Below are 25691 nucleotides of genomic sequence, written 5' to 3'. Positions count from 1 at the left end.
CTAAGACTTTGAAAGATTTAGCAGTGATGTGGGGAAAAAATCCAGTGAAGTTTTTTGATATTTGCCCTTTTTCCCTATTAATGGAGACTTGCATGTTTGCAGGCAGAAAGAAAAGAGTTGGTAAAGCAGGAGAGAGAAGATGCTAGAAAGAATGATAAGAACTCCTTATACGGTTATGTGATTTTCGATGCTCAGGGATGTCACATTTCAGCATTTCTGTGAATAAGCCGAAGCAGGTGTTACCTCCAGGAATTGAAGAAGCTAGGTCTCAGAAGAGACATAGGATGGAAAGCCAGGGTTTACCTTGGAAATGTGTCACAGGTTAGCACTGGCACCAGCACCAATTATTCCAGCCTGCTTGGGATGCTATTCTTACTACCAGCAGGTGGCGCTCCAAGCAGGCCTCTGAGCTCACTGTTCTTTACGAACTTAAAGTGCACTTGCAAATTAAACTTTTTTTATTGAAGTATAGTTGATTTACAATGTTGTGTGAAGTATAGTTTCAAGTGTACAGCATAGTGATTCAGTATTTTTGCAAATTATACTCCATTATAGGTTATTACAAGACAATAGGTATAACTCCCTGTGCTATACAGTATATCCTTGTTGCTTGTCTATTTTATACACAGTAGTTTAGGCCCGTATGGAAAGGAACTAAGGCCTCCTGCCCAGAGCCATGTGAGGGAGCCACCACGGTGGTAAATTCTCCAGCCCCAGTCACGCCTTTAGGTTACTGCAGCTCCAGCTCACAAATTGATTGCAAACTCATATGAGAGAACCCATGCCAAAATTACCCAGTTAAGGCATTTCTGAATTCCTGCCCATTAAAAATTGTGAAGATAATTGTTTATTTTAAGCCACTAAGTTTTTCTAAAAAGTGCTACCCTTGTGAAAGCTCCTTGCATTCACTACCACCAGTAATGGGCAATGGCCCATTAAGAATGACTTAGCTGGGTAGTTCTGGCTTGGGTTCTCTCACGAATTTGCAATCAAGTGTTAGCTGGGGCTGTGGTCACTGAAAGGCGTGACTGGGGCTAGGAGATTTATCTTCGTGGTGGTTCACTCACATGGCTCTGGGAAGGCCTCAGTTCTTTTCCACATGGGCCTCTCCATAGGCTTCTTCAGTGTCCTTACTTTGCGGTGGCTGGCTTCCTCCAGAGCAGGCAGTCTAACAGAGAGCAAGTTATGAAGTGCAATGTCTTGTATGCCCTAATCTCAGGAATCTCACACCTTTGCATTTGCCATATTCTGCTGGTCAATGGGCCAAGCCTGATACAGTGTGGGAGGGGACCACACAAGGCCATGAATACCAGGGAGGTAAGGACATTGGGGGCCGTCTTGGAGACTGGTTACCACATCCAGCCACTGGATGAGTAGATGAGTATGGATGTGTTACCAGTATTAGAATTAGGTAAGAAAACTTACGTTGAGCAAGAACTAAGATTATCTGAAAAAGTGTGGGACGGTGAAGCCAAAGAGGGGATTAATGGACTGAGCTTCATTCTTTAGAAGGTCTAGCATATAGAAAAATAGCTTCAGAGAGGTTATAAAATATAAAACTGAGAGATAAAGAAAAAGTGGGCACCTTCTTTTATTTTGTCTCTTTTTGTTTCCTCTGAAGAAATGTCCTTCACTACATTCCATCACAAACACTTGATTTTCTCTTTTGGCCTTATTATTTTCCACTTCCTCCACATTCTCTTCTCAGAAATCCTCCCCTATTCCATTACTGAGATAGGACTCTGCAGTGGCCTTTTGGGATGTGCTATCCCAACGCACTCCACTGGTGACTCACAAGAATAGTTTGAGCAATAGGGTTCTTCTTTATCGTTCTTCAGTTACCATTTGGGATTTAAACAAAAAATCATCCACTCTTGGATTTGAACCACTGTGTTCCCTAGGGCATGGTTTATCCAGTTTTTCTCCAGGCTCTTACCTTCTCTTACCCCCGCCTTTCCAGTAATCTCCCGAATCTGTTGTCTACCTGGTTGCCTCTCCAGCCAGTCTCAACCCAGCACCCTGTGAGGAATGAAGAATCAGATGAAAAGTCATACTAGTGCTTCTCTTGTGTCACACCTATCCCCATCTCAGAACCATCACCTGGAATGTACAGGAGTATCTAATAAAGAATCAAAAAATGTGTGGGCCAGGCTATATATTCTTAAAGAGTTTATCATATGGAGAATCAATCACAGACAAAATAGCTGGAGATGGTGTCAAAGAGAGCATAAGACTTCAGTAGGGCTTCGTATCTCTCCCTTCTTTTTCCTACTGATTCTCAACACAAGCAAATCCCCATCTCTGCAAGTTACTAGATGCATTTCCTGAGGCATATCACTATATTTCTCTGAGCCTCAGTTTCTTCACTGGTCACCAGAGGTCATAACACCCTTCAGAGTGGTTGTGAAGATTAGAGACAGTTTGTGTAAGTTAATTATCACACTACTTGTGACATGGAGCTAATAATTGGTAGCTACTGTGTTGTCATTATTTGGATAAGTTCTTTGAAGGTTGGGAACATGTTCTCCATGTCTGAATCTCATATAGCACAGGGTAAAATGCAATGGAGTTTGTAGGTCTTGTTAAGATGGTGAACTAACTTTCATGATCTTTCTTCTTCATCACTAGACCTATTCCTGGGAAGTAAGAAAAATGCTGCAAACAATATCTTGAGGGTCGAATTGAGGTAGCATTAGCAGGAAGGTATGTAACCACCACAATTTCTGCTAGACCTGGATTCTCCTCTTTTAGAGGTAGAGAATTTGTATAAAAACCAAAGACTCCTCCAAAGGTCAACATTTTAAAATGTAGAGAAGAATCCATCTTTGAGCCATGTTTAGTTTTTAGTTAAACACAGTTGAGAATTTGTAAACTGTTGAACTTCCGTTCTATCAAGAATCTTTGAGATCCATCATGTTTTTAAGTATTTTCTATCAGAGAAACATGCTGGTGGTTTGTAAATGTCATTTATTAATATTGACTCTATAATACAAGCAAAAAATTTCCTTCACTTCAAATACAAATGTTATCTATGATTTTTGAGTGTTCTCACTTTCTCCTAAAGGTCTTTTCCCGAAAATGATGGCAAAAGTACTTTGTTTGTTTTAACTTGACCTATCTTTCGCAACTCAGTTTAATTATTTTACAGATTTCCTTCTGAAACAAATGGGTCAGACGAGAGTGCAGATTTTTGCCATTTCAGTAACATATGTAAGAGACATTGTTAGCAAAATTTGTGCATCAAATTTTCTTTTGTGTGCCTTTTTTTCCCCCAATGAAGTCAGTACGAAAGTGTTGGTAAAACAGAACCTTATTAATTCAAAAGAAAGAGTGCCAATGTGACCATAAAACATCTAAATTGTGGGAAAATGTTTAGAGGAATCGGTTTTACTTTTTTAAAATAGGGTACTTATTATATGCTAAGCTAGAAACGAGTTCTAATAAAAGGAAGATGGTAAATAAAAACTTTCTAATGAACATAAACCATTGTAAAAATTTTAAAGATAAAATTTAAATTTTATTCTAAATTCATTATTAGACTCATTTGTCATAGGAAGCTTTGTTTTTCTTGAGCTCTTTTATTAAAATAATTAAAAACCTCACTGAAAAGTGTAACATGAGTTAATTTTTTGAAAAAGATATTCTGTGCCTGAATTAATGCAAATTTTGAATTTGTGGTGTATGAATTAATAGATATTGGAGGATATTCATTCCCTACTAAAAATGAATGTATTTGATTGGTCATTTTTTTCCTGAAGAATGATGCCAGCAGCCTCAGCATGATGTTTTCACTTCCAGTCACAGTCTTTTCTCTACTTCTAGACGGGGACAGACCAAGGAATTATTCCATAGACCCCCTTTGCAGATCTGTCTTATTCTTTGGGCATCCAGTGCCAGTTTCACTACTGTTTAGGTCTTCTCTAGAAATACCACTTCATCAGCCCTGTGTAAACCAGGCCCAGTCTAAAATCACCTCAGTTTGAAAGTGAATCCAGGTAAGTCTCCATCAGTATCAGAGAGGATCTACCAGAGGCATGCTCTCAGATGACAAAACATCAGAGCAGTTGCCTGGTTCAGAGACGAAAGGTAAGGACAGTGTGACTTACTGATGTCTAACTCTGAGCCATTTCATCCTAGTGCCAAACTCCCATGTTAGAATCCTTTTGTTTGAATTAATCAAAGTAAATTCTCTAGGTGTAAATCCCTATAAAATATCTCTTCCTTTTATACCTGGGCATTAAATGTCGTTTCAGTTCCAATTTTACTTTTCCTACTTAGAAGTCCCTCTTCTTGCCATTAATAATTAACCAGTAAACCAACTTACTCAAATTCTTCAAGCTCAGTTTATGTAAAAGGAGAGTAACTTCAGGGAGGTTATACCCATGGTTTACTACAACCTCCAGCATGGGCATTTGGGGCATACTTTGTTTTTTAACCTTCCTGGGGAAAAGTTGGGGCCAGGAACAAACGTAAGTAAAAGAACCCATCTTCATTTTTCAATGCATCTTATCAATGTGATGAGTGAAAAAGTAAATTCAACAAACTGTGTTAATTTGTAAATAACTTTCTTCTTCTGGGAACACTAAGTGAATAGCCTCGTCTCTGAATAAGAAAGTCATGGAAGCTTTTGGTTTGATGAGTGGCTAACAACATGTCAGTTTTAAGGGATTGTTATTTGTAAAAATTTACATAAGAGATTATTCAAATTCCTCTTCAAAAAAGCAAAAAATAACCTCAAGATAATAACCTTTCTTAGCATTTATTGCTTATTTCTATTTAGTGCAGAAATTTCCTTGTGTTTTTCATGTACTGAACATTAGTAAAGCAAGGGCTACTTGGGGATCAATTCTAATACTGTGATTTGAAAAGCTTTTGTAATTTCATCTAAATTTATTAGTTAATTCTTCACAAATTTTGGTGTTATTGAAATAATGTGCATTTTAAGCTATATCTTTAAAATATGTATCTCATATCAAGAAGTAACATTTTAGTGCTGAAGAGGAACTGGAGAGAATCTAATCAAATCTACTCATTTCACATACAAGGATAAATTCAGATAAAGTAACTTGCCGAAGGTCACACCACTAAGAGAGACAGAAATAGGGCTTACATTAAGGATTGTTCTTTACTACTTCAGTTTTTTCCATTTTGTCATAAATGTATATATGTAAGTATGCAAAATATGTTATCAATGTAAATATATACTTATGATGTCATAAATTTATAGCACTCTCTTACCCCCGATCTGATTTTCTCACATGGCACAATCACCCCATTACCTAAATAGTTTTTGTTCATTTCTTCTTGAAAGACAGCCGACTGAAGTTCAGAGAGATTGGATTATATGACTTTAAATTAGTGGTAGAACTAAGGCTAGACTCTGGATCCCATGATACTGAATTTTTCCTACTACTTTGTACTGGCCCTTAATAAGCATCTTCTCTCTTTCCCTGAAAAAGTGAGAGTGTACCATTTACAACATGGAAATTGATAAATTCAACTGACTGATGCAACAAAAATTATTGAGCACCAACCATGTAATAGGCGCTGAGAACGTAGTAGACGACATAGAGCTTGCATTCAAGTGGAGAGGAAAATGATGAATAAATGAATGAACCAAGAAATGAATGAATAAATAAATAAGGTCAGGTACCATGAAGAAAAAATAAATAAAGGGGAGGAAGATGATAAAGAAATGATGGAACACTATTTAAAATTGTGGACGGGGTGATGGGGTGCAGTGGGGAGAGGGCATAGCTCAAGTGGTGGAGCTCATGCTTAGCACACATGAGGTTCTGGCTTCAATCCCCAGTACCTCCTCTAAAAGTAAGTAAAGGAATAGACCTAATTACCTCCCTCACCGCCCTCCCCCCCTCCCCCCAAATAGTGTGGACAGGAAAGTTTCTCCAAGGAGGTGACACTCAAACAGAACTTGAGGGAAGTGCCAGAGCAAGCCATCCAAGTATCTGGGGAAAAAACATTCCAGGTAGGAGCCAAAGTAGCCTCTTTGTAAGCTCAGTGGCTATATCCTGTACAACTATTGAAAGAAAATAAGAAAAGTATGAAATTCTTTATGTGATAGATTGTGCCACTGATAACATCACTAAGGACCACAATCTGTATGAATGGGTGGTCCTAGAGCTATATTTTAGGGAGTTGTAAACATAAATTATTTTATATTTCACCACCACCACACAGATGATCAAAATTAAAACAATACTAAACTGAAAAATGTAAAACTTCTAATAATACCAAAAATAAAACAGCTTTTCCCCTCCTAGGTTTCTCTTGTAAAACTCTTGGTAAATTCAGTTTAGTCTAGCAATTGAAAGTGTTAATTTAGGAAACAGACTGCTTGGGTTTGACTCCTAATTCTGTAATTTAATAGCTGTGTGATCTTGGTTGGGCAAGTTAATTATCAGTTTCCTCTTCTGTAAAACTGGAGTAATAATAAGACCTTCCTCACAGAGTGGTTGTCATAACACAGTAAGATAGATAGATAGATAGATAGATAGATAGATAGATAGATAGATAGATAGATAGATATGCTTAAAATAGTGCCTAGCACTGAGTAAGCTTTCAGTAAATGTACCTTATTATCATCAAAGTGGAATTTTTCTCATTTTCTGCTGTTCCTGCATGTGGGGAACTGAGATGATGGTTACAAGTCTGGAGGTTCTTTCCCCCTTTTTACAATTTTCCTGTAAATGCTTCCAAATTAATTGTCATGTAGGAGAATTGCCAGTTGCTTTAAAGAACTTAATGGCTTCCAAATTAATTTCATTGTTTTTAAAGACTTGCTGATGTTAAAAGACTTTAAATGTCGTAGTAATGTTGACAGGAGCCTGCAATAATTCTGCCAAGTGGGGTGGCCCGTGCCCTCCAGACCTGTTTAGCCACTTGACTTACTCAGTCACATTGTGGTGATTGGAATAGTGAGAGCAACATATGACGATTCACTCCTCTCTCTATTAATAGCACATGTAGCTCTCACTATTCCAATGAATACTTTTGGGATATATAATTAATAACCTAGTTTATATTTGTACGTTTTCTTTTTAAAAAGCAATGAAAATCCACATATTTTAAATTTCTGTTTCAAAAACTTATATAGATTCAATTCTTTATAATCACATGAAAAATAAAACTGAGGGAACAGCCCGTGGTTGCAAACATAGTTTGTAACCTTGACCTCAGTGATACACATAACAACAGAGACTGAGGCCTAAATATAAAGTCCTGCCTCATTCACTTATAAGCCATGTGACCTTGGTCAAATTAACTTCTTATCACTTGTAAAATAGGAATAATAATAATTTCTACAACTAGCCTGTTGTGAATATGAAAAGAGTTGTAAGTGCTAATACAGCCTCTCAGTTACTATTATCATTATTGTTGTAATATTGTTATTATTTGTTCTTCAAGGACCTCCATTACTACTTTAATTTTTATGCATTCCCCAGGTCACTGTTATTCTATCCTTTTCTTTATCCACTCGCCAGGATAACACGATACTTCTAAGATTACTTCCTTTCAACTAATTCCGTGAACTTAATGAATCATAACATTCACTGAGTACTAACCATGCTAGGTGCTTTCATATACCTATTCTCATTTCATCTTTACCGCACCCTGGTAAAGACGGTGATATTTTCACAGGTAAATTAAGTCTCAGAGAGGGTTAGTTACTTTACCATGGTCACTCAGCTAGCAGGTGGCAGAGCTGAAATTCAGCTTCTGATGCCTGTGATGTTTTTTCCTTCATTGGTCAGAAATATTGACCCTGTTTACCAGGAAAATTCTTCCTTTGTTTCAGTAGCTCAGGGAAGGTGCTGTTAGTACCTCTCTAAATGTTAACTAAATCTCCAGCTGTATTTCTCAAGTCTTAATTCCAAGCTATTTCTTCTTGGAAACTATACTGAAATTGTCATAGATCATAAATAAATTTTTATTTTAAAACATCATTTTTAAGTTTGAGAAAATGTGCCTGTTTTAAATTGAATCTCTCAAATGAGATGGAAAAAAGTCAGAAATATTATAGATTATGTCATATAAAGATACTGATCCTTCTCTTCTGTTTCAACAGGTATGTCATCTCAGCACCTAAAGTATTCCGTGTTGGAGCATCTGAAAATATTGTAATTCAAGTTTATGGATACACTGAAGCATTTGATGCAACAATCTCTATTAAAAGTTACCCTGACAAAAAGTTTACTTACTCTTTAGGCTATGTCTCTTTATCCACAGAAAATAAATTCCAAAATTCTGCACTCTTAACAGTACGTATTTATCCTTCAGTTTCTTTATACGTATAGAATATTCTCAATAAATTGTGTATCAAATTTGAATATTGATAACATAGAGATTTGATCATTTATACCACTCTGCCACGGTGTGATTATTAGATGATGTCAGTCACTAATTATGATACGGGTGAAAAAGAAAATTCTAAATAGGAGAGTTGTGTCTGCTTTTGGAACAATACCTGCAAACTTTAATGTTCTTATTGGAAAATAAAATTGTATTAATGTGAACATATTTGGAAACAAATTGAAAGCACATGTTTACTGTGAAAATATAAATATAAATATTCATATTGACCTGTAATGCATTGCCTACAAAAACCTATGGATGCCTTGAACATTTGTTTGTTTAAACTCCAGTATCCTACAATTATAGCTTCCAAAACTATTAGTTATTGATATAGTAAATAGCTCTCATTTACAACCATAGTTAACAGAAAAAACAACTTGTATCAAATAACTTTTCCTTCTGTTAAGATATTGTATAGCTTGGTTAGAGAAGTGCTTGTACTCATTTCTTATTAAACTAAAAATAACTTTTATACTTACTTTTATTTATTCAAGTGAAAAATATTGTTTTAAATTCTTACATAAATTCAAAAATAAAGAACCAAAAAATCAAAGACTGGTAGACTAGGAACGGTCTCTGAGGTTCATTTAGACCAGTGTTTCTTTAAAGTGAGTTCTCGAAAAAGAAATTAAAATTTCAAATTGTATAAAGAGCTTAAAATTAAAATTATATTGATATTTAGCACTTTAAATTTATTTTATAAATTTTTTAATTTTATAATTATATAAAAGTCATAAGCATAAGAATATTATACTTACTTTTTAGGTCTTTACATAGTTAAGTAACATTGTAAAAAAATAATTTTTTTATATTATAAATAACAAAAAGTCAACACTGAGAGTCCTCCAGAACTTTTTATTCTTTAAAAGGAGTCTATATATTACTTAAGATTGAGAAATACTGATCTAAATAAATTCTAATCAAATGTGGGAATTCTTTCATTAATGTTTTTGATAGTAAATGTTCTAATCTCTTAACAAGTACTTCCACTTATTAGGTTTATTAAGAATTAAAATTCATTTCCTGAAAGTATTATTTTCAGTAGACACTTTTATCTGATGCCACTAGCCATACACATGTGGCTATTACCTTTAAATTTAAGTCAATCAAATTTAACGAAAATAAAAATTCAGTTCATCACTCATACTAGCAACATTTAAAGTGCTCAAATAGGCACAGGTAACTGGTGGTACCATGTTGCACAGCATAGATATAGGCCATTTCCATCATCACAGAAAGGTCTATTGAACAGTGCTGACTCAGAGGGCTAATTAGAAAGATAAATTCAGGTGGGGAAATCATAAATGTTGATGCATATCTTTAGCATTTAGCTTTCTCTCAACATTACAATGTATCTTTATTTGCTAATCGTTTGATGTTGTGCCAGGGTCTTCTCTTGGGTCCACTGATTGGAGCGGCAGATCTTATTTATGTGTCACACCTTTAACGAATCATTTGTTCTGCAGTTTCTATTTCTTTCAAGTGGAGAAAGAACTTAGACACTTACAAAGCAATCTGACTGTAGAATCTTTATAGACCTTTACTGTTTTCTAAACTTTTATAGTACTCTTACATATCTAATTCCACGTGATTGGTTCTAATTTTATCCTGTTTTTCCAAAGCCTAAGTTTCCGTAGAAGCACTTTTCTTTCTTCTGTTACTTTTTACATATTAAATGTGCATATCATGCAATGTAAAGCGGATCATTACAATTTCATAGACAAATTGGAAAGCATACAGGTCAACCCATGGGAACAGAAAGATGGAGATACAACACAAAATGTCCTGAACATCAGTGAGGATGTTGAACCAAGGGGATGGCGATCGTGGGCTAATTCAGCAAGCTGGTGAAATGAAAGTTTAAGAGAGTGTCTATAGTGGTAGTTTTACTAAATGCATATAAAATTGGGGGCGCAAGGAACCAAACGGATTTTTAATTGCTTAAAGCTAAATGGTGATCATGATATTTGATATTGATGGGCTTTGGGCAAAATTTATTTACTCTTTTGGCTCCTATACTGCTTTTTAAATAACATGTCTTGTAACCTTAAAATTATTATACTCTTCTCCATCAACGTTGTCTTTTACAGATACAACCCAAACAATTGTCAGGAGGACAAAACCCAGTTTCACATGTGTATTTGGAGGTTGTATCAAAGCATTTTTCAAAATCAAAAAAGGTGCCAGTAACCTACGACAATGGATTTCTCTTCATCCATACAGACAAACCTGTTTACACTCCACACCAGTCAGGTAGAGTATAATGTGCTTCTTTCTCTGGGAGGAGAGGGGTGGGATTGACACTCTACTGCAGAGCTTTTTAATACTTGACTTTAAGCGGAGACGGTTTTCTGACTTGCTCAAGGGAGTCTCAATTCCCAATTAGTTTTACACTCATAAATATCATTTTAATTTTAAATTTATATGGAAATTGCTAAATAAATAATTTAATGGAATTTAATTTTAAATTAAAATTGATTTTAAATTCAAATTTTAAATTCATACGGAAGTTACAAAAATCAACAATTACATTGTCTACCCCATCAGTTATTTCCATGTAGGAAAAAAGCTATTTAAGAATTGTGAATTGTAGTATTAGGTCTTATCATTAAAAAAGTCTAAGATGTAATTGCAGATATAGTTCTGGCAATGGGAAAATAATTTATTATAGAGCAATGTTCATTTTAAAAGTTCTATTAGTTTAGGGCTAATCCTCAAATTCAAAAAACAAATCAAACCTTAGCAAATCAGATGATTCAGCAAAGAATAAGCTAAATTGCAGAATTATATGGGTATTAATCTTCTAAGGGGGTCTACCTAAAAGTAAGTTCCTGTTAGAACATTGTTTCATATTCATGGTTTACCTGTTAGAGGGGAAAAGAAAGGCAGGATGGCCAGTCAAAACTCTGTGATTGAGGGATGACTGGATTTATTCCCAATAAACCAAAAACACAGAAAAGTATGAATGTTGTCCACATATGTTCACGTGCCTGCAAGGTCTTCAATTCCTCACTCTCCTTCTCTCCATCATTAACTTTTGAGCACATCAGAGATGGAATTATGAGAGAACTGTGAGCGGAAGAGAGAGGTTATGGAATTTCCATAATGATATTATTGGTGAAGGACAGAGGAAGGGAGGCAGGACCAGCCATCTTTGCTGAAAACCTTTCACATAGTGCATACTTGCTAAGTGTTGGCTGATGATGATGACAGTAGTGGGATGGAACGGGCCTGCACCATTACCTTTTCAGCAGGAGCACCTGCTATCATTATCTCAGGAAGGCAAGGCCTAGGGGGTGGGGTATTGCTATCACTGCCAGAATATTACCACCTCTTGATGCCAAGAAGATAACTTGATATACAAGGAGGCAGTCTCTGCCCATAAAGTTGGGCCCTTTTAAACATCATCATCTGCAGAAACAAATATATCCTCATCCTAGTCCTCCTAAGTTACAGGATGCACCATTAATTGAGTCCTGTTGGGTCTTGTCTACTATTTAGTGTCCTCAGTCTTTGTTCGATAAGTAGTCTGATATCCCAAGCCTGGGACATGTCTTAGCTATCAAGGCTTTCCCTAAGAACAGCCTCATTTGTTATTTCTTTATCAGAACTTTCCTGTAAGAAGGTGTGGTATCCTCATCTACTCTAATCACAGAGGAAAACTAGAGAACGTTCCTCTGAACTTCGACCCACTAGGGAGAGGTAGTGAAGTATAGTGGTTAAAAGCAGACTCTGGAGCCAAATTGTCTGGGTTCAAATCCCAGCTTGGGCTGTTATTAGTTCCGTGACCCTGTGAGAGTTACTCAGTCTCTCTGAGCCCATTTTCCTCGTCTGTAAAATGGAGATAATAATAGAACTTACCTCATACAGTTGTTGTAAGAGTTAAATAGATTCCCACGTGTAAAGCACTCAAACACTGCCTACTACAGAGTAAGCACTAGGAAAGTATTTTCATTATCATTTAATCTGTGGAATAGCACAAAGCCTTATTTACACAGAAGAAAAAGAATTATTGAAAAGTAATTCTTTTAAAAATTGATTACATCTTGCTATTTATAGCTCTGATGTCCTGATCCACGCATTTAATCTGAAGATCCTTGAGGGATTTTTAGTATAAATGTCTTTAGGATAGAAGTGTAAATCTTCAAGGCTTTATAGGATAAGGGACTTTGTAAAGTATTGACCAAAATCCTTCAATTTCACACAGCCTGTGTCCTGCCTTCCCCTCCAGCCTCATTGCCCACCATGCTTCCCGTTGTCTGTGGACACCAGCCAAATTGACCTCTTTTCATTTGCTTTCTCACATCATTTCCCCATCCATAGTAAGGCCTGAGGATCTCTCCCTGGTTTATTCATGCCCCTTTCTTGCCTTGTTAACTCCTACTCAGCCCTTGTGTGTCATCCCACAGAGGGCAGCCTTCTCTGCTTCACATCTCCCACTACACTCTCAGAAAGCCAGGTGGTATCCTTTGTAGCCCTTCCCATCCCTGGAATTTCACATTTACTTGTGAAATCTTATGTTTGCCTCTCTCCTGCACTCCATTAGAGGACTTCTATGTCTGATTTGTCACCACCACATCTCTGTGCTTAGCTTAGTGTCTGCACATAGAAAGCAGTCAATACATTTTTTAAAAATTAATAACCTGTATCTTTGGTACAAAAAATTCTATTAATCTTGCCTTTGATACACCATTGCTGTGAAGACAGGATTAATTTTCTAACCTAACACAAACTGGGCTAGAAAGTGGACAAGTGATAGTCATAAAAGTAATAAAAATAAAATAAAAATAATAAAAATTTATTGGTTAGTTATTATATGCCAGGCTATGCACAGTGTCACACACTGTGAAGCATATACCAGCAGTCCTATTTTCCAGATGAGGGAACTAAGGTCTAGAGGGATTAAGTATCCTGCTCAAGGTCACATTAGGAAGTGGCAGAGGCAGGATTGAAACCAAAGTTTTGAGCTCTATGGCCTGAGCTCTTAACTTTTGTGGCATACTGCCTCTGGCAGCATCCCAGTGATGCTCAGGCCTGGACCAGGTGTTCATAAGGCAGGAGGGAGGAGGGAGCGGGGAGACAGGGTGAGGAAAAGGGGCTAGCAGACTAGGAGGATTTACTGAGCATTTTTCTTTGATCTTATGATCTTAGTGAAACCAGTTTTAGAGAGCTTTATGTGTGGCTTCTTATGTACGGCTTTGAGTAATACCGACACTTTAAAAGGTTTATGACATCAGTTCAATTTTATTCTGTGGTTAAAGTTTTGGCCATTTTGAACATTAGCTTTTTAAAGCATTTGAGCATCAGTAAAACCCTAGAGAAACTATGATGTCATTGGAAGGAACTAGATAAGCATGTGTCAAGCAGCTATGCGTTAAAACTTAAGCAGATGCATTTTTTTAAAGGTGGGGATCCATTAACTGATGGAAAGAAATGGAAGAGAACTAATTGGTATTGAGCTCTTGCCATTATTCTTTTAACAGTGAGAGAACAATTGTAGGGTCTGGCTCAATAAATACAACAAAACCATACAATTCAAAGCTGTCTTTAGTAACAATAGGAGATAATTGGGGGTCTTGTAAGAGTGTGTAATGTCTGACTCAAACTGCCTAACTTTCCATTAAAAACTTCAACTTTAACATGAGAAAATTTATTATACTCCCATATAACCATATGGTAGACATCACTATTTTGTTACTTAATAATGTATATGTCTGCAAAATAACTTTTTGTTTCTTTTAAATATGGATTTTCATGTATTGACTGTGTATTGAATTTTTAAAATAAGGCTCATCTCTTTTAAGGGTGATTATTGTAAAAAAAAATTCAAAATACCCTCGTGCTTAGCAAAGTTTTTTATGATATCAATTATTCTTGCAGTAAAGGTTAGAGTTTATTCACTGAATGATGACTTGAAACCAGCCAAAAGAGAAACTGTCTTGACTTTCATAGTAAGTATGTTATTTAAGTAAGTATGTTACTTATTTAAATAATAATTTAACTCATCTTCTGGATGAGATACATTGTTCCATAACCCTGCTCTAACACCATACTAACTCATTCAATGTTCAGGAAATGGTTATTGAACACCTTCTGTGAGTATAACATTGAAGGTCTAGCTGTCTGCAATAGACACGTGTAAAAATCTCATGCAGATGAAATCTCAACAAGTTATGATTTTGAACTAAATCACTTAAATACATCCTTTGTGATTTTTTCTTAAAGAATACCCATCAATCACTAAGAATGAATTGTCTATTGTGTATGAGATTTTATAATTTGAATAATGCAAGATAAAGAACTATAATCTGTGGCACTTTTATACTTAAGGAACTTAGGGTTTAGTAACTGACATACAACACATGAAAAATAGTCCTAACCTGCCTCTTATCAGCCATGATATACATAACAGATGATACGCACACGTACAATAAACTCCCATTTGTGTCACAACCCTACACATATTTGTGGGGGAATAACTCCTCATGTACTAGCAGCAGCTGTATTAGTATTGGTTCTTCGCTATAGGCTGCAGTACCTTTTCTCCTACTCAAAAAACCAAAACACAGAAAACCTTAACTGAACACAAGTGAAAAAAAGAGTATTAATCAAGAATAACCTTGAATCCTTTACAACTTACAAAAATCATGAACCTTTCACAGACTTTAACATCTGACTATTTTATAATGAATTCCTTGAGAAACATCAGAGTGTTTCAAGATTGTGGTTAATAATTATTGATATAGACTGTAAACTCTGGGAGTCCAGAAAAGAGATCAGGGTGGCAAAGGGAGGCTTAAGGAGGAAGTGAGATTTGACCTGGGCCTAGAAAAATGAGTAGACTTTAGATATACCGCGAAGATGTTGGAAGATTGCTAGAAAAGAAAAGACAGGGAGCAGAGATGCAGAAGTGACCGGGATAGGACAGGAAGAAAGCAAATCTGCTTCAGGAGCAGCGGCATCACTGGGAACAGAAAAGGAGATTTGGAAGTTAGAACAAGGCCAGGAACTTGGATGAGAAGACTTTGAAGTTAAGACTTCATGTGGCAGGTTGTAGGGGGCCACTGTAGATTTACTGCAGGGGGCTAAGACAAAGGATGGAAGGGAAACTGGTAGCCATGAGTGTTACTACAGTGGAAGTAGAGGAGTGCGGAACAAGGGAAACATTTTGGGCTCTTGCAAAAACCTAGATGCAGGGAGAGGTGTGATATTGGCAGCAGAAGCAATGCAGAGAGGCCTCTCAGACTGCCTGAATGACAGGGTGAGTAGAGGATGCAAGAGGGGCATTGACAGAAGTGAGGAAGCTGCTTTACAGACCTGAAGATAAATATCAAACCCCAAAGCAAATTTACCAGTTGATAACTGTGGGTCCACCTGGGCTGAATTGTCTTAAAGCTCTGAGTCTTTTCCTTTGAAACCCAAGGTTGGAGTTTAGGAGAATAGATTTGTATACATGAGTAAATTCTAGAGAACAAAACCGAGCTAGAGTATAAACCAAACAAAACTATACAGTAGGACAAATGATGCTTGAGCTCAGAAGGAGAACTAACTGGAGGAGAGAGTGAGGGACACTACAATCCTTTTCTGGAATAAAATACTGGGTAAAACTTTGAGCTGGGCTTCAATGAAAGGAATAGACAGGCTTAAATAGAAAAAAACAATGAATCACTTCCCATGTAAGAAGTAGGAGGATGAGTTAAGCTATAGCCTATGGCAACAGGAAGAAATAAGAAATGAGGACAGTGAATAAACTGACTGATGTGAGAAGTCTGGAAGAGAACTAAGGAGTGTTGGTGTCAGCTCAAGTGCCCTCTTTCTCAATCAGAAGGTACTAGAGGATGCAGGCAGATCCCATCTTCTGCCCTCCTCTGTGGCTGAACTTAAGTGATGCAGAATCCTGGCTTCACACAAGAGTGGATGCCAGGCTTCCTGTGTATGAGCTAACCCAGGAAGAGAAGATTGGTGACTCTAATCCCACCACAGAGGGGAGTCAGAGTGCAGGAACTGTACTGAAAACAATACTCGAGAGGGATCATCTTAGAAGCACCGTGCACAGTGGGCTGCAGGGATCAAGAACAGCTGGGAAGATATTTGGCTATGATTCTAATTCTTGTTCAAAATAGTCCTTTATAACTCAAAAAATACCTTAAAATCCCAACCATGAATTTCACAGTCACAGCACATGGTAGTAAATTTCTGGGTTAAGGCCAAAATGCACCTCCACATCCAGCCCATAGAAAGTAAAAAACAAAACAAAACAAAACAAAACCCTCACTTCAATAATTTTCAAACCCACACACAAAAGGAAGTCTATGGGAAAGCTTGCAAGTTTGCTTAACCATTTTTAGTGTTCTATCAAGCTCAAAACGTCCATATTGCAGTTAGAAAATGTATAGCTAATAAGTACATTTTACAGCACATTTGCTAAGGAAAGCTTCAAATGAACAGATACGAAATTTAGATTCAGGAGTCTATAAAGCAAGTTAATATTTGGTTCATTATAATATCAGTCATTGTCATATTTCTTTTTTTTTTTTTCATCATACAATGTAGAGTTGAGTCTCTTCTAGATAATTGAGACTAGGATAACCTGAACATTGATATATGCTTTTTCTTTTCTTTCTTTCTTTTTTCATTCTTTTTTTTTTTTTTTTTTTTTTTTTTTTTGGTGAGGCAGGAGATGGAAGAGGACCAAAAAGAGGAAGGGAAGTGACTTAAATGAATCATATTTGCCTTTCACAACATTTAAGTGATCTTCCTCCCTCATATTTAACTTGAAGACATGGATATTTGTTAGTAAATATTTCTGTAGATCTAAGACCATATAATCAGTTAACTTTAAAAATTATGTGCTTTGAAGTTGTTTGTTTTTATTTAAAGGATCCCGAAGAATCAGAAGTTGACATCGTAGAAGAAAATGATTACACTGGAATTATCTCTTTTCCTGACTTCAAGATTCCATCTAATCCTAAGTATTTTGAAGTATTTGTTACTAAAGTTTTCTCCAAAAAGCACATCTGGAACTTTGGTTGTGAGGCAGATAATCAGTCAAATGGAGCCACCTAGTGTTAACAAAGAGAGTAGATGTGAAAGCAATGAAGATAGGCAAGCTCTTTTCAGCTCTAATGAGAAGCTAGGCTGTTTCTGGCCAAAAAAAAAAAAAAAAAAAAAAAAAACCCATAAAATGAAAAACAAACCCCCAGTACTTCTCACCAATGCTCTTTATGTATAGATATTAAAATTTAGAAGAGGTAAAAAATAGTCTCCAGGCCTTTTTGTTTTCATCAAAACCGTCAACCTTCTACCCTTCAAGGAATCTAATAGCCTATCAGTCTAAAAGGCTGGGGGTGTCCTGTGCCTTGCTCTGAGAGTTATAAAAACATTAGTCCTCTGTAGTTTTTACTGTATACACTACCAGAAGGCAAATTGCAAGAGCGAGGGCGTTATTAGAGTCATTTCTCCCATTTGACCTCATGTTAAAAGATTAATAATATGTTTAAATAGAACCCAATATGCTAAACATTTAGTGAACACATTCCTGGTATTTGCAAAGTACAACAGGAATGAGAAATTCAAAATAGAAATGAAGAATCCACAGTCCTTGCCTCCAAGGGCTTAGAGTAGCACAGATAAGATAAGTGTGCCTATGAATGGCTACAATGTTACTTTAAAGCAAAAAAAATTTTTATGGTCATTTTTGTTCTGCTCTCCAGAAGGGAGTTTGCAGTTAATTCACTATACTGAAGATTTTCTAGAAATTTGGATGAAATTTGGGGATTTAAATAAATTGGATAAATTTTAAATTGTGTAATTCCTTAAAAATATTGCATGCTCTAAAGCACAGAATTGATCCAATTATTTTACAACTATTATCATTTCTCCAACTTCATCCTTATGCCATTTGCTCCATGACAGATTATGTCAGCCATGGTAGCCTCCCGTGACCGGTAATTTCCTACCCCAGTACCCTTGCACGTGTTGTCCCCTCTGCTTAGAATGTGTTTCACCTTGCTCTTCACAAGACTGGCTTCCTCCCATTCTTTAGGACACAGGGTAAATGCTCCCTTTTTAAACAGGCTATCCCTGGATGCACCATCTAACATAGTCTGTCTCTTCCTTTTACTCTTGTTTATTTTCTTCGTGGCACTTATCTTAATTTTGTAAGCATTTATTTATTAATTTGCCTGCCTTCTTAGTCCCCACTAGACTGTAAACTCCTTGAGGATGGAGGTCTAGTCTTTATTGGTCACTGTTGTATCTCCAGCACTTCAACATAACAAGCACTTGATAAATGTTCTTGGTGTTATGAAGATGACCATAATATTAAACTTTTTTGATTGCATAACTGATATGCAGGATAGATACTACTTTTCCCATTTCACAAATGAAGTTAAGTAATTTGTCCGAGTCCTATCTGCCAGTAAATGGAAAAGTGGGAATCTGAACTCCCATGGACTAATAATTCTGTGAAGACAGGGTCTCTTCCATCTTGTTTATTTTTTATCTTCAGTGCTTAATCCAGTTCTCAGTAAATATTTTTGAATGAAGGTTGTTAATTAAATCAGGTCATTTGCCTCTTTAAACAAATCATAGTTTGTCCCCAACCATAATTTCAATTATGTGACGTGTGAATTTTATCATCTGGATGAGCTTGACCTGTATTATATAATTCTAGACATTGTTATAGATTTTCTACAACAGTATGAATTTTAGTATTGTCAGTATAATTAAGCTCCAGGATTAGCAAATTCTCAAGTATCATAAGCTCTTCAAATCAAAACTATTATACTAAGATAAAATACCTGAAAAAAATCACAATGTATGAAAAATTTATTACCAGACAATTTGTGTTATCCTGAAAATGCTCAGTTATTTTTGTTTATTGCTTTAAAATCTGTCACAAAAACAAAAACGTTATGTAGGATATATATATATATCTTTACTTACTTCTCCCTCTTAAAAACAGAAATTGATTAGATTTCCTTTCGGTGAATTAAAAATATTTGACTACTTCTTTAATTTTGAATACTTTGCTTCCGTAGATACGGTGTGTGGAAAATTAAAGCTAAATATAAAGAAGACTTTTCAACAACTGGAACTGCATATTTTGAAATTAAAGAATATGGTAATTTCTGACAATTAAAAGTTTACCTATGAAGAGTTAGTGTTTTTGCAATAATTCTTTTCATGAGTGAACTTAATGCAAAATCACTCCCAGATGAAGATGAGGCAGCTTGCGGGTATGGTTAGAAGTACTGGTTGAGGTGGGAGGAGTGGTGGGCGTCCAAATGCCTAGGCTCTAGTTCTGGCTGCCCTCATTAACCTTGGCCAAGCACACCAGCCTCTCTGGACTTGTGTTCAGAGAGCCCAGTGAACCATACAGCCCAGTGAACCATACAGCCCAGTGAGACCTAGTCCTCTGCGGACTCAAGGTCCTTTCCAGAATTATGATTTCAGGAGAAACTTGAACAATCCAGCTTGAGGTAAGATTAATAGATGATTTACTCAAGTCATTACAACCAATTAGTGACAGAACAAAAACATTTGGACTTTCTTACCCGAAGTCCAGTGCTGTTTTCCTTTTGGCTCATAAATTCCTAATACTTATCCAGAAATTTAGGACATTCTTATTTTGAAATCAGTCATATTAATGACTAATAATTAACATATAATAGCTTAATCTTTCCATTTCTTGTAGTTGTTTGCTAGAGTATTTGTGTGCTCTGATATAAAATTTAACTTTCTCTTGCTTGAAGTCATTTTTTATTCTCTCAGGAAACTTCTACTAATATGGCAAATAAATACACAGATTTTAACAATGAATATACAAACAGTGACAAAACAGATTTATTATAACAAAACTCAACTTTAAAGATTATGGGCTCTAAATAGCATACACTTTTAAGTGATCCCCCTTCCTCCACGTGTTTTTGCTGCTTCTGGTGTGTATCTAAAATTCATCCAGCTCTCATTATCTACACCCATCGATTTCATCACCAGGCTCCCTCCTGGACCGCTGCAAAACCTCCCTAATTCCTATCTCTGCTTCCAAGCTATTCTCCCTTCATATTAGCCAAAATAATCTTGAAATGCAAACCTCTTCATGTCATTTCACTATTGAAACGTCTCCAACATCTTCTCATTCCTACCTCTTCTTCAGCCTCATTTATACCACTCTAGTAATGGTGACTTTGCATATGTGTCATCTACCTACAAAACTTTTCCCCTTCCTCTTGCCTAGCCAACTCCTACTTGCCTTTCCAGTCTCAAGTGAAAAGCCATTTATTCAGAGAACTTTTCCTTAAATTCTCTTAAATTCCTTAAATTCTTGGGACGGATTCCCCGTACTTATTTATATCAGTTTACGTAAGTGTGGTTTAGATGTTTATCTGTTTGCTTATGCCTGTCTTCCCTGCTTGACTATGAGCTTATTAAAGGCAAGGTTTGTGTCTGTCTTGCTCACTGGTATGTCCCTGTTGGTAGGAGTGTGCAGACTACATGGCAAGTAGGTATTGGATGAAAGGATGAAATATTTTCCTCTACTTCATATCCTGGAGAGAACACATCTGCCTTGACCGTTAATAACAGAGGACCGCAGCCCAGAGCAACAAATTGCATTGCTCTTTTACTTCTGTCTTTCACCATCTAGAAAACACATAAGCCATATCTGAAGCCAACTAGCTCATTTACTCTTGTATGTTAGTCTTTGTCTATAATATCAGAGTCACACAATCACCTGATTTTCTAGTAACTGTTGCACAGGTTAATTGAATTAGAACCTGTAAACCTTAGTACACAGTCTGAGTTAGTATAAAGAGAAGACAGTGCCATTTTGACAGGTGAAATTGTTTTCCTTTGGGCAATCAAGATACCAAAGAGATAGAAAAAAACCCCCAAAAACCTCCTTCCTTTCTGCCCTAATATTTGATTTTGCATGAAGGTTGTTTTTTTGGGGCTAATTGTAAGCTCTCTCTTATTGACTAAAGTGAGAGTTTTATGTTGGAATTTGGAGCCTGGATGGATTTTATCTACTAGACAAAAAAGGAAATGTTAAATAAGAATTTTCTTTTTCCATTTTCAAGTTAATAAACATTTGTTGAGCATATATTTATTTACGACTTATGAGAAGGATAAGAGGGGAGCCACACAAAGACAGAGAATAGTCTTTTTTTGTTTCAAAGAGCCCATATGCTAGTGGAGGAAATAATCAATTGCCTATAATAAGTGCTGAAATCAAAGCATAAGCAAAGTGCTTCTAGTACATAGAGGATGGGATGACCTCTGATTGGTAGAATGGGAGGCTTCCCAAAGACGTTGTTGATGATGATGATGATGATGATGATGATGATGATGATGATGATGATGACGACGACGACAAAGTGGATGCTGTGTTGATGTCAGAGCTTACCCAAATATACCAGAAAGTACAGTTGGTTGCTATGTTTTAAAGGCTACTCTAATTTAAATGGTAATGTTGTCTCTTCATTTTTCTTTTCAGTGTTGCCACATTTTTCTGTCTCAATAGAACCAGAAAACAATTTCATTGGCTATAAGGACTTTAACAATTTTGAAATTACTGTAAAAGCAAGGTAAGAAAGATTTTTTTTTTTTTTTTCAGATTATCTGGCTAAACGGAGTGCTAGCTCTGGTGATAGTTGCCCAGAGTGAGATCTGTGATTTTTTTCCAGTTCTATTGAGATAAAATTGACATATATCATTGGGCAAGTTTTAGGTGTACAATGTGTTGAGTGGATACATTAATATATTGCTGAGATCTGTTGATTTATTGATGATATCTGCTACGACTTTGGAACTGACTGAGAAGACATCATGCCTATAGTTTATTTGCTCATACTAATTCTAGATGGTTCTGATTTTACCTTTGTTGGCTATTCACCAGCAAAACAAAATCCTAAAGACAAGTTCAAAACGTATGTTTAGGAACCAGCATGACTTAAATCTTGGGACTGCATTATGAAGCCTTCAATTCTTGTCATTTTTTTTTAATGACTTAATCAGCCAGCTAATGCTGCACAACTACTCCAAGATCCAGTGCCACAACCGTTTACGAGTCAGCTGGGCAATTCTGTGGGCTAGACTAATGTCAGTGGGGCTCATCCATGTGCCCACAGTCAGTTGGCAGGTCAGCTAGGGGCCAGCTAGTCTAGGGAGGTCTTACTCACATGCCTGGCTGGCAATTGACTGAAGCTACAAGAATGATTGGAGCGTGTGTGTTTCTCATCAACCAACCAGCTAGCCTGTAGCAGCAGCAATGCTCAAAGAGAAAAAATGGGAGCATAAAAGTTCTCTTGAGGCCTACACTTGAGACTGGTGCAACATCACTTCCACCATTATCTTTTGTCCAAACCAAATTACAAGACTAGCCCAAGAGGAAATAGATTCCCCTCATAGTCTTTGCACACAAGGAGCTGCAAAGGTGGTGGACAAGTGCAGAGGTGGATAATTAGGGTTAGTTTTGCAAGCAATCTACTGCAAAAGCTTAGGTCATTTAAAAATGACAATATAATGTAGCTATTAATAACAGTAACCAATTTATACAATTATATGTCAGACACTCTTCAATGCACTCTATGTATATGAGCTCATTTAATCTTTATGAAAACTCTATGAGGTAGGTACTATCACTATCCCCACATCACAAATGGAAAAACGAAGATACATACATGTTAAGTAATTTACCCAAGATCACACAGCTAGTAAGTCACACGGTCTGTCTGGTTCCAGAATCCATGCCCTCAAATGCTATCCCATACTGCCGCTCTAACTAGCATTTATTCCTCAAATTGAGTGTTTGTCACTTAATCTAAACCAACATAAAAGGCTCACTTGACAGAAAATTATAGAAATTGACATCTTTTAATGGAGAGACTTACTCTGTTCAAACTACAAATAAGGAAATTAGCTCTTGCTATAGTATTTGCTATGCTGAAAGTTTTCTTTATTCTTACTTTAATAACTAAACTAAAAAGGAAATATCGCAGTTAGAATTTTTAAAAGAACTTATATAACTCTCATTAGCCATGCTGCTTTTAAAGATATAAAAGAAATTAGGGAGCAGCTCCCCACTGGTACCAAAATCATTGAGGAAGTAACATGTCTTGTAGGAAAGGGCCCCAGACCTGACTCTTTTGATGGTCTCGAGATCAGTGTTTTCACCTAGTACATAGTAATAAAAATCCATTCTTTGGCTTTATCGTTGTAGCTTTATGAGGATGAAATGTAATAGTGGATGAAAGACGCTTTACAGTGTATCAAGTGCTTTATGTAATTTTAAATTGTTACCTTTTATCCAAATTTTATTATTGTAGTCACGTTAGTAAAACAATTTTATGGTATGATTGTTTGACAGATATTTTTATAATGAAGTCGTCAACGAGGCTGAAGTGTATATCTCTTTTGGAATAAAAGAAGATTTAAATGATGAGCTGAAAGAAATGATGCCGAAAGCAATGCGAAACACGATGGTAAGATGTTCCATCATACCTAAAGATGCATCATGAACACTAGCGATGGAACGTTTCTGCAAAATCATCTAGTCCAATCCCTCATTTTATATAGGTGTGGAAATTGAAGCTTTAAAATCCTCCGTTGGCTTCTCACTATCCTGAAGATTAAGTTCACTTTCCTTGGCATCAGCTCCTCTCTCCTCCTCTCTCCAGCCTATCTCCCACTTTCTTCTCCCTTGCCCTGATCACTCCAGTTTCTCGAACTTACCCTAGTCTTTCTTACCTCCAGGTCTTTGCAGAACTGCTCCTTCTGCTTGGGAATGCCCTTTCCCTTTGTTGTCTTCTGCCTCTTCTTTGCCTGACAAATTCCTTCTCATTCTTTGTCTCAGCATCAACACTCTTTCTACTCCCTCAGGGCTTGAGCTGCTCTTAGCAGAGCATGTTTCGCATTTTATTGCAGTGGTTCTCAACCAGGAATGATTTTTACACCCCCCCTCCCTGGGACCTTTGATAATGTCGAGACATTTTTGGTTGTCACAACTGGGGAAGAGGTGATACAGGCACTTAGTGGGTGGAGGCCAGGGATGCTTTGAAACTCTTACAGTGCACCAAGCAGTGCCTCACAGCAAAGAATTATTGTGTCCAAAATCTCAGTATTGCAGGGTTGAGAAACCCTTCTTATTGTAATGGTTTATTTACTTCTCTATCACTCTTTCCATGAAACTCTTTGTGGGTCTGAATCATTCTCATTATATGCTGACAGCCAGCCTGGTTCCTGGCAAATAATAGGTGCACTATAAAAATTTATAAGTAAATGAATTCACAATGAAGTCACTGGGAATCTATCCGGCCACAGCTAAGAGCTAGTGGCTGCTGGAGCTCAGAGTCCTGGCCCCCTCTTCCCTGTTTTCGTGTTCTTTACATTATGCTGCAGATGATAAAGGCTCATGTCATTCTGTTCTCTACTGTGTATTCACATAGTTTTACCATCAGTTATTTAGCCTTTGCTTTTTCAAAGGACAGTTTTATTTCTTCAGGGTATCAATTAAATGCCTCTATTCCATGAAAGATTCTATGCAGGACACTGAGATTTAAAGCTACATAAGACAAAAATTCCTGGCCTCATGAATCTTTTCAGAAGAAAAGATAAAGCAAAATCTATTTAACAGTTGTAGTTAATAATTAATATTCTGTGACTTAACCGTATGTCCCTTTACCTATTGTATGTTTTTAAATTAGTGTTTCAATATCTAAGCAGCAAAGTACAAATTAAATACCATAGAACCCCGTTATGATTAGTTAACTCATCATTATGGTGAGTTAAAAGCAAGAGTAATCTGAGACACCTGGAAGCATGACAGTGTTTCAGGGATTGGAGAAAGGCACCTTTTTCAGTTAGTACACAGAAGACCAGCTGAACCAGATGAGGTTTAAAACTCCTCTGTGTCTATGATTCTACACAAATAGATTAAGAAATAGCATTCTGGGCTTAATTGTGGACTCAGCTATTCCCTTTACGGGTGACAAGAAAGCATTCCTCTGACATTTGTCTTCAATTGAGAGGTTAGTAAAGGCACATTTTGTTCATTTTCTTTCTCGTAATTTCTCCTCTGAAATAACTCTTTCATTTTCCTCCTTTAAAAAGTTGGTAAATGGAATTGCTCAAGTCACATTTAACTCTGAAACAGCAGTTAAAGAATTGTCCTATGAGAGCCTAGAAGAGTTAAACAACAAGTACCTTTATATTGGTGTGACCGTCATTGAGTCTACAGGTAAGTGTTTATTTTTAACTTTCATAGTTAGACAGCATACTAAAGGTATAAATAATGTCTACGGTTCTTTCACACCTTA

The 25691-nt window shown here is 36.5% G+C and overlaps 1 protein-coding gene across 1 annotated transcript in view; it reads left to right on the top strand.

Moving 5' to 3' along the window:
• The first annotated feature begins 4314 nt into the window (after positions 1-4314).
• Positions 4315-25691, top strand: part of C5 (complement C5) — a 75003-nt gene continuing 53626 nt past the window's right edge. Inside the window, exons 1-9 of the mRNA XM_031450343.2 lie at positions 4315-4469; positions 8087-8279; positions 10464-10626; positions 14254-14324; positions 17254-17345; positions 19416-19498; positions 21872-21962; positions 23744-23858; positions 25486-25612. Coding sequence (XP_031306203.1) covers positions 4405-4469; positions 8087-8279; positions 10464-10626; positions 14254-14324; positions 17254-17345; positions 19416-19498; positions 21872-21962; positions 23744-23858; positions 25486-25612 — 1000 coding nt within the window. The 5' untranslated portion in view covers positions 4315-4404. The remainder of the gene's footprint in view (positions 4470-8086; positions 8280-10463; positions 10627-14253; positions 14325-17253; positions 17346-19415; positions 19499-21871; positions 21963-23743; positions 23859-25485; positions 25613-25691) is intronic.

This window comes from Camelus dromedarius, chromosome 10, assembly GCF_036321535.1.
Source record: "Camelus dromedarius isolate mCamDro1 chromosome 10, mCamDro1.pat, whole genome shotgun sequence".
Classification (NCBI taxonomy): domain Eukaryota; kingdom Metazoa; phylum Chordata; class Mammalia; order Artiodactyla; family Camelidae; genus Camelus; species Camelus dromedarius.
Note: the sequence above shows the minus strand (reverse complement) of the source record. Positions and strands in the feature narration are given on the sequence as shown.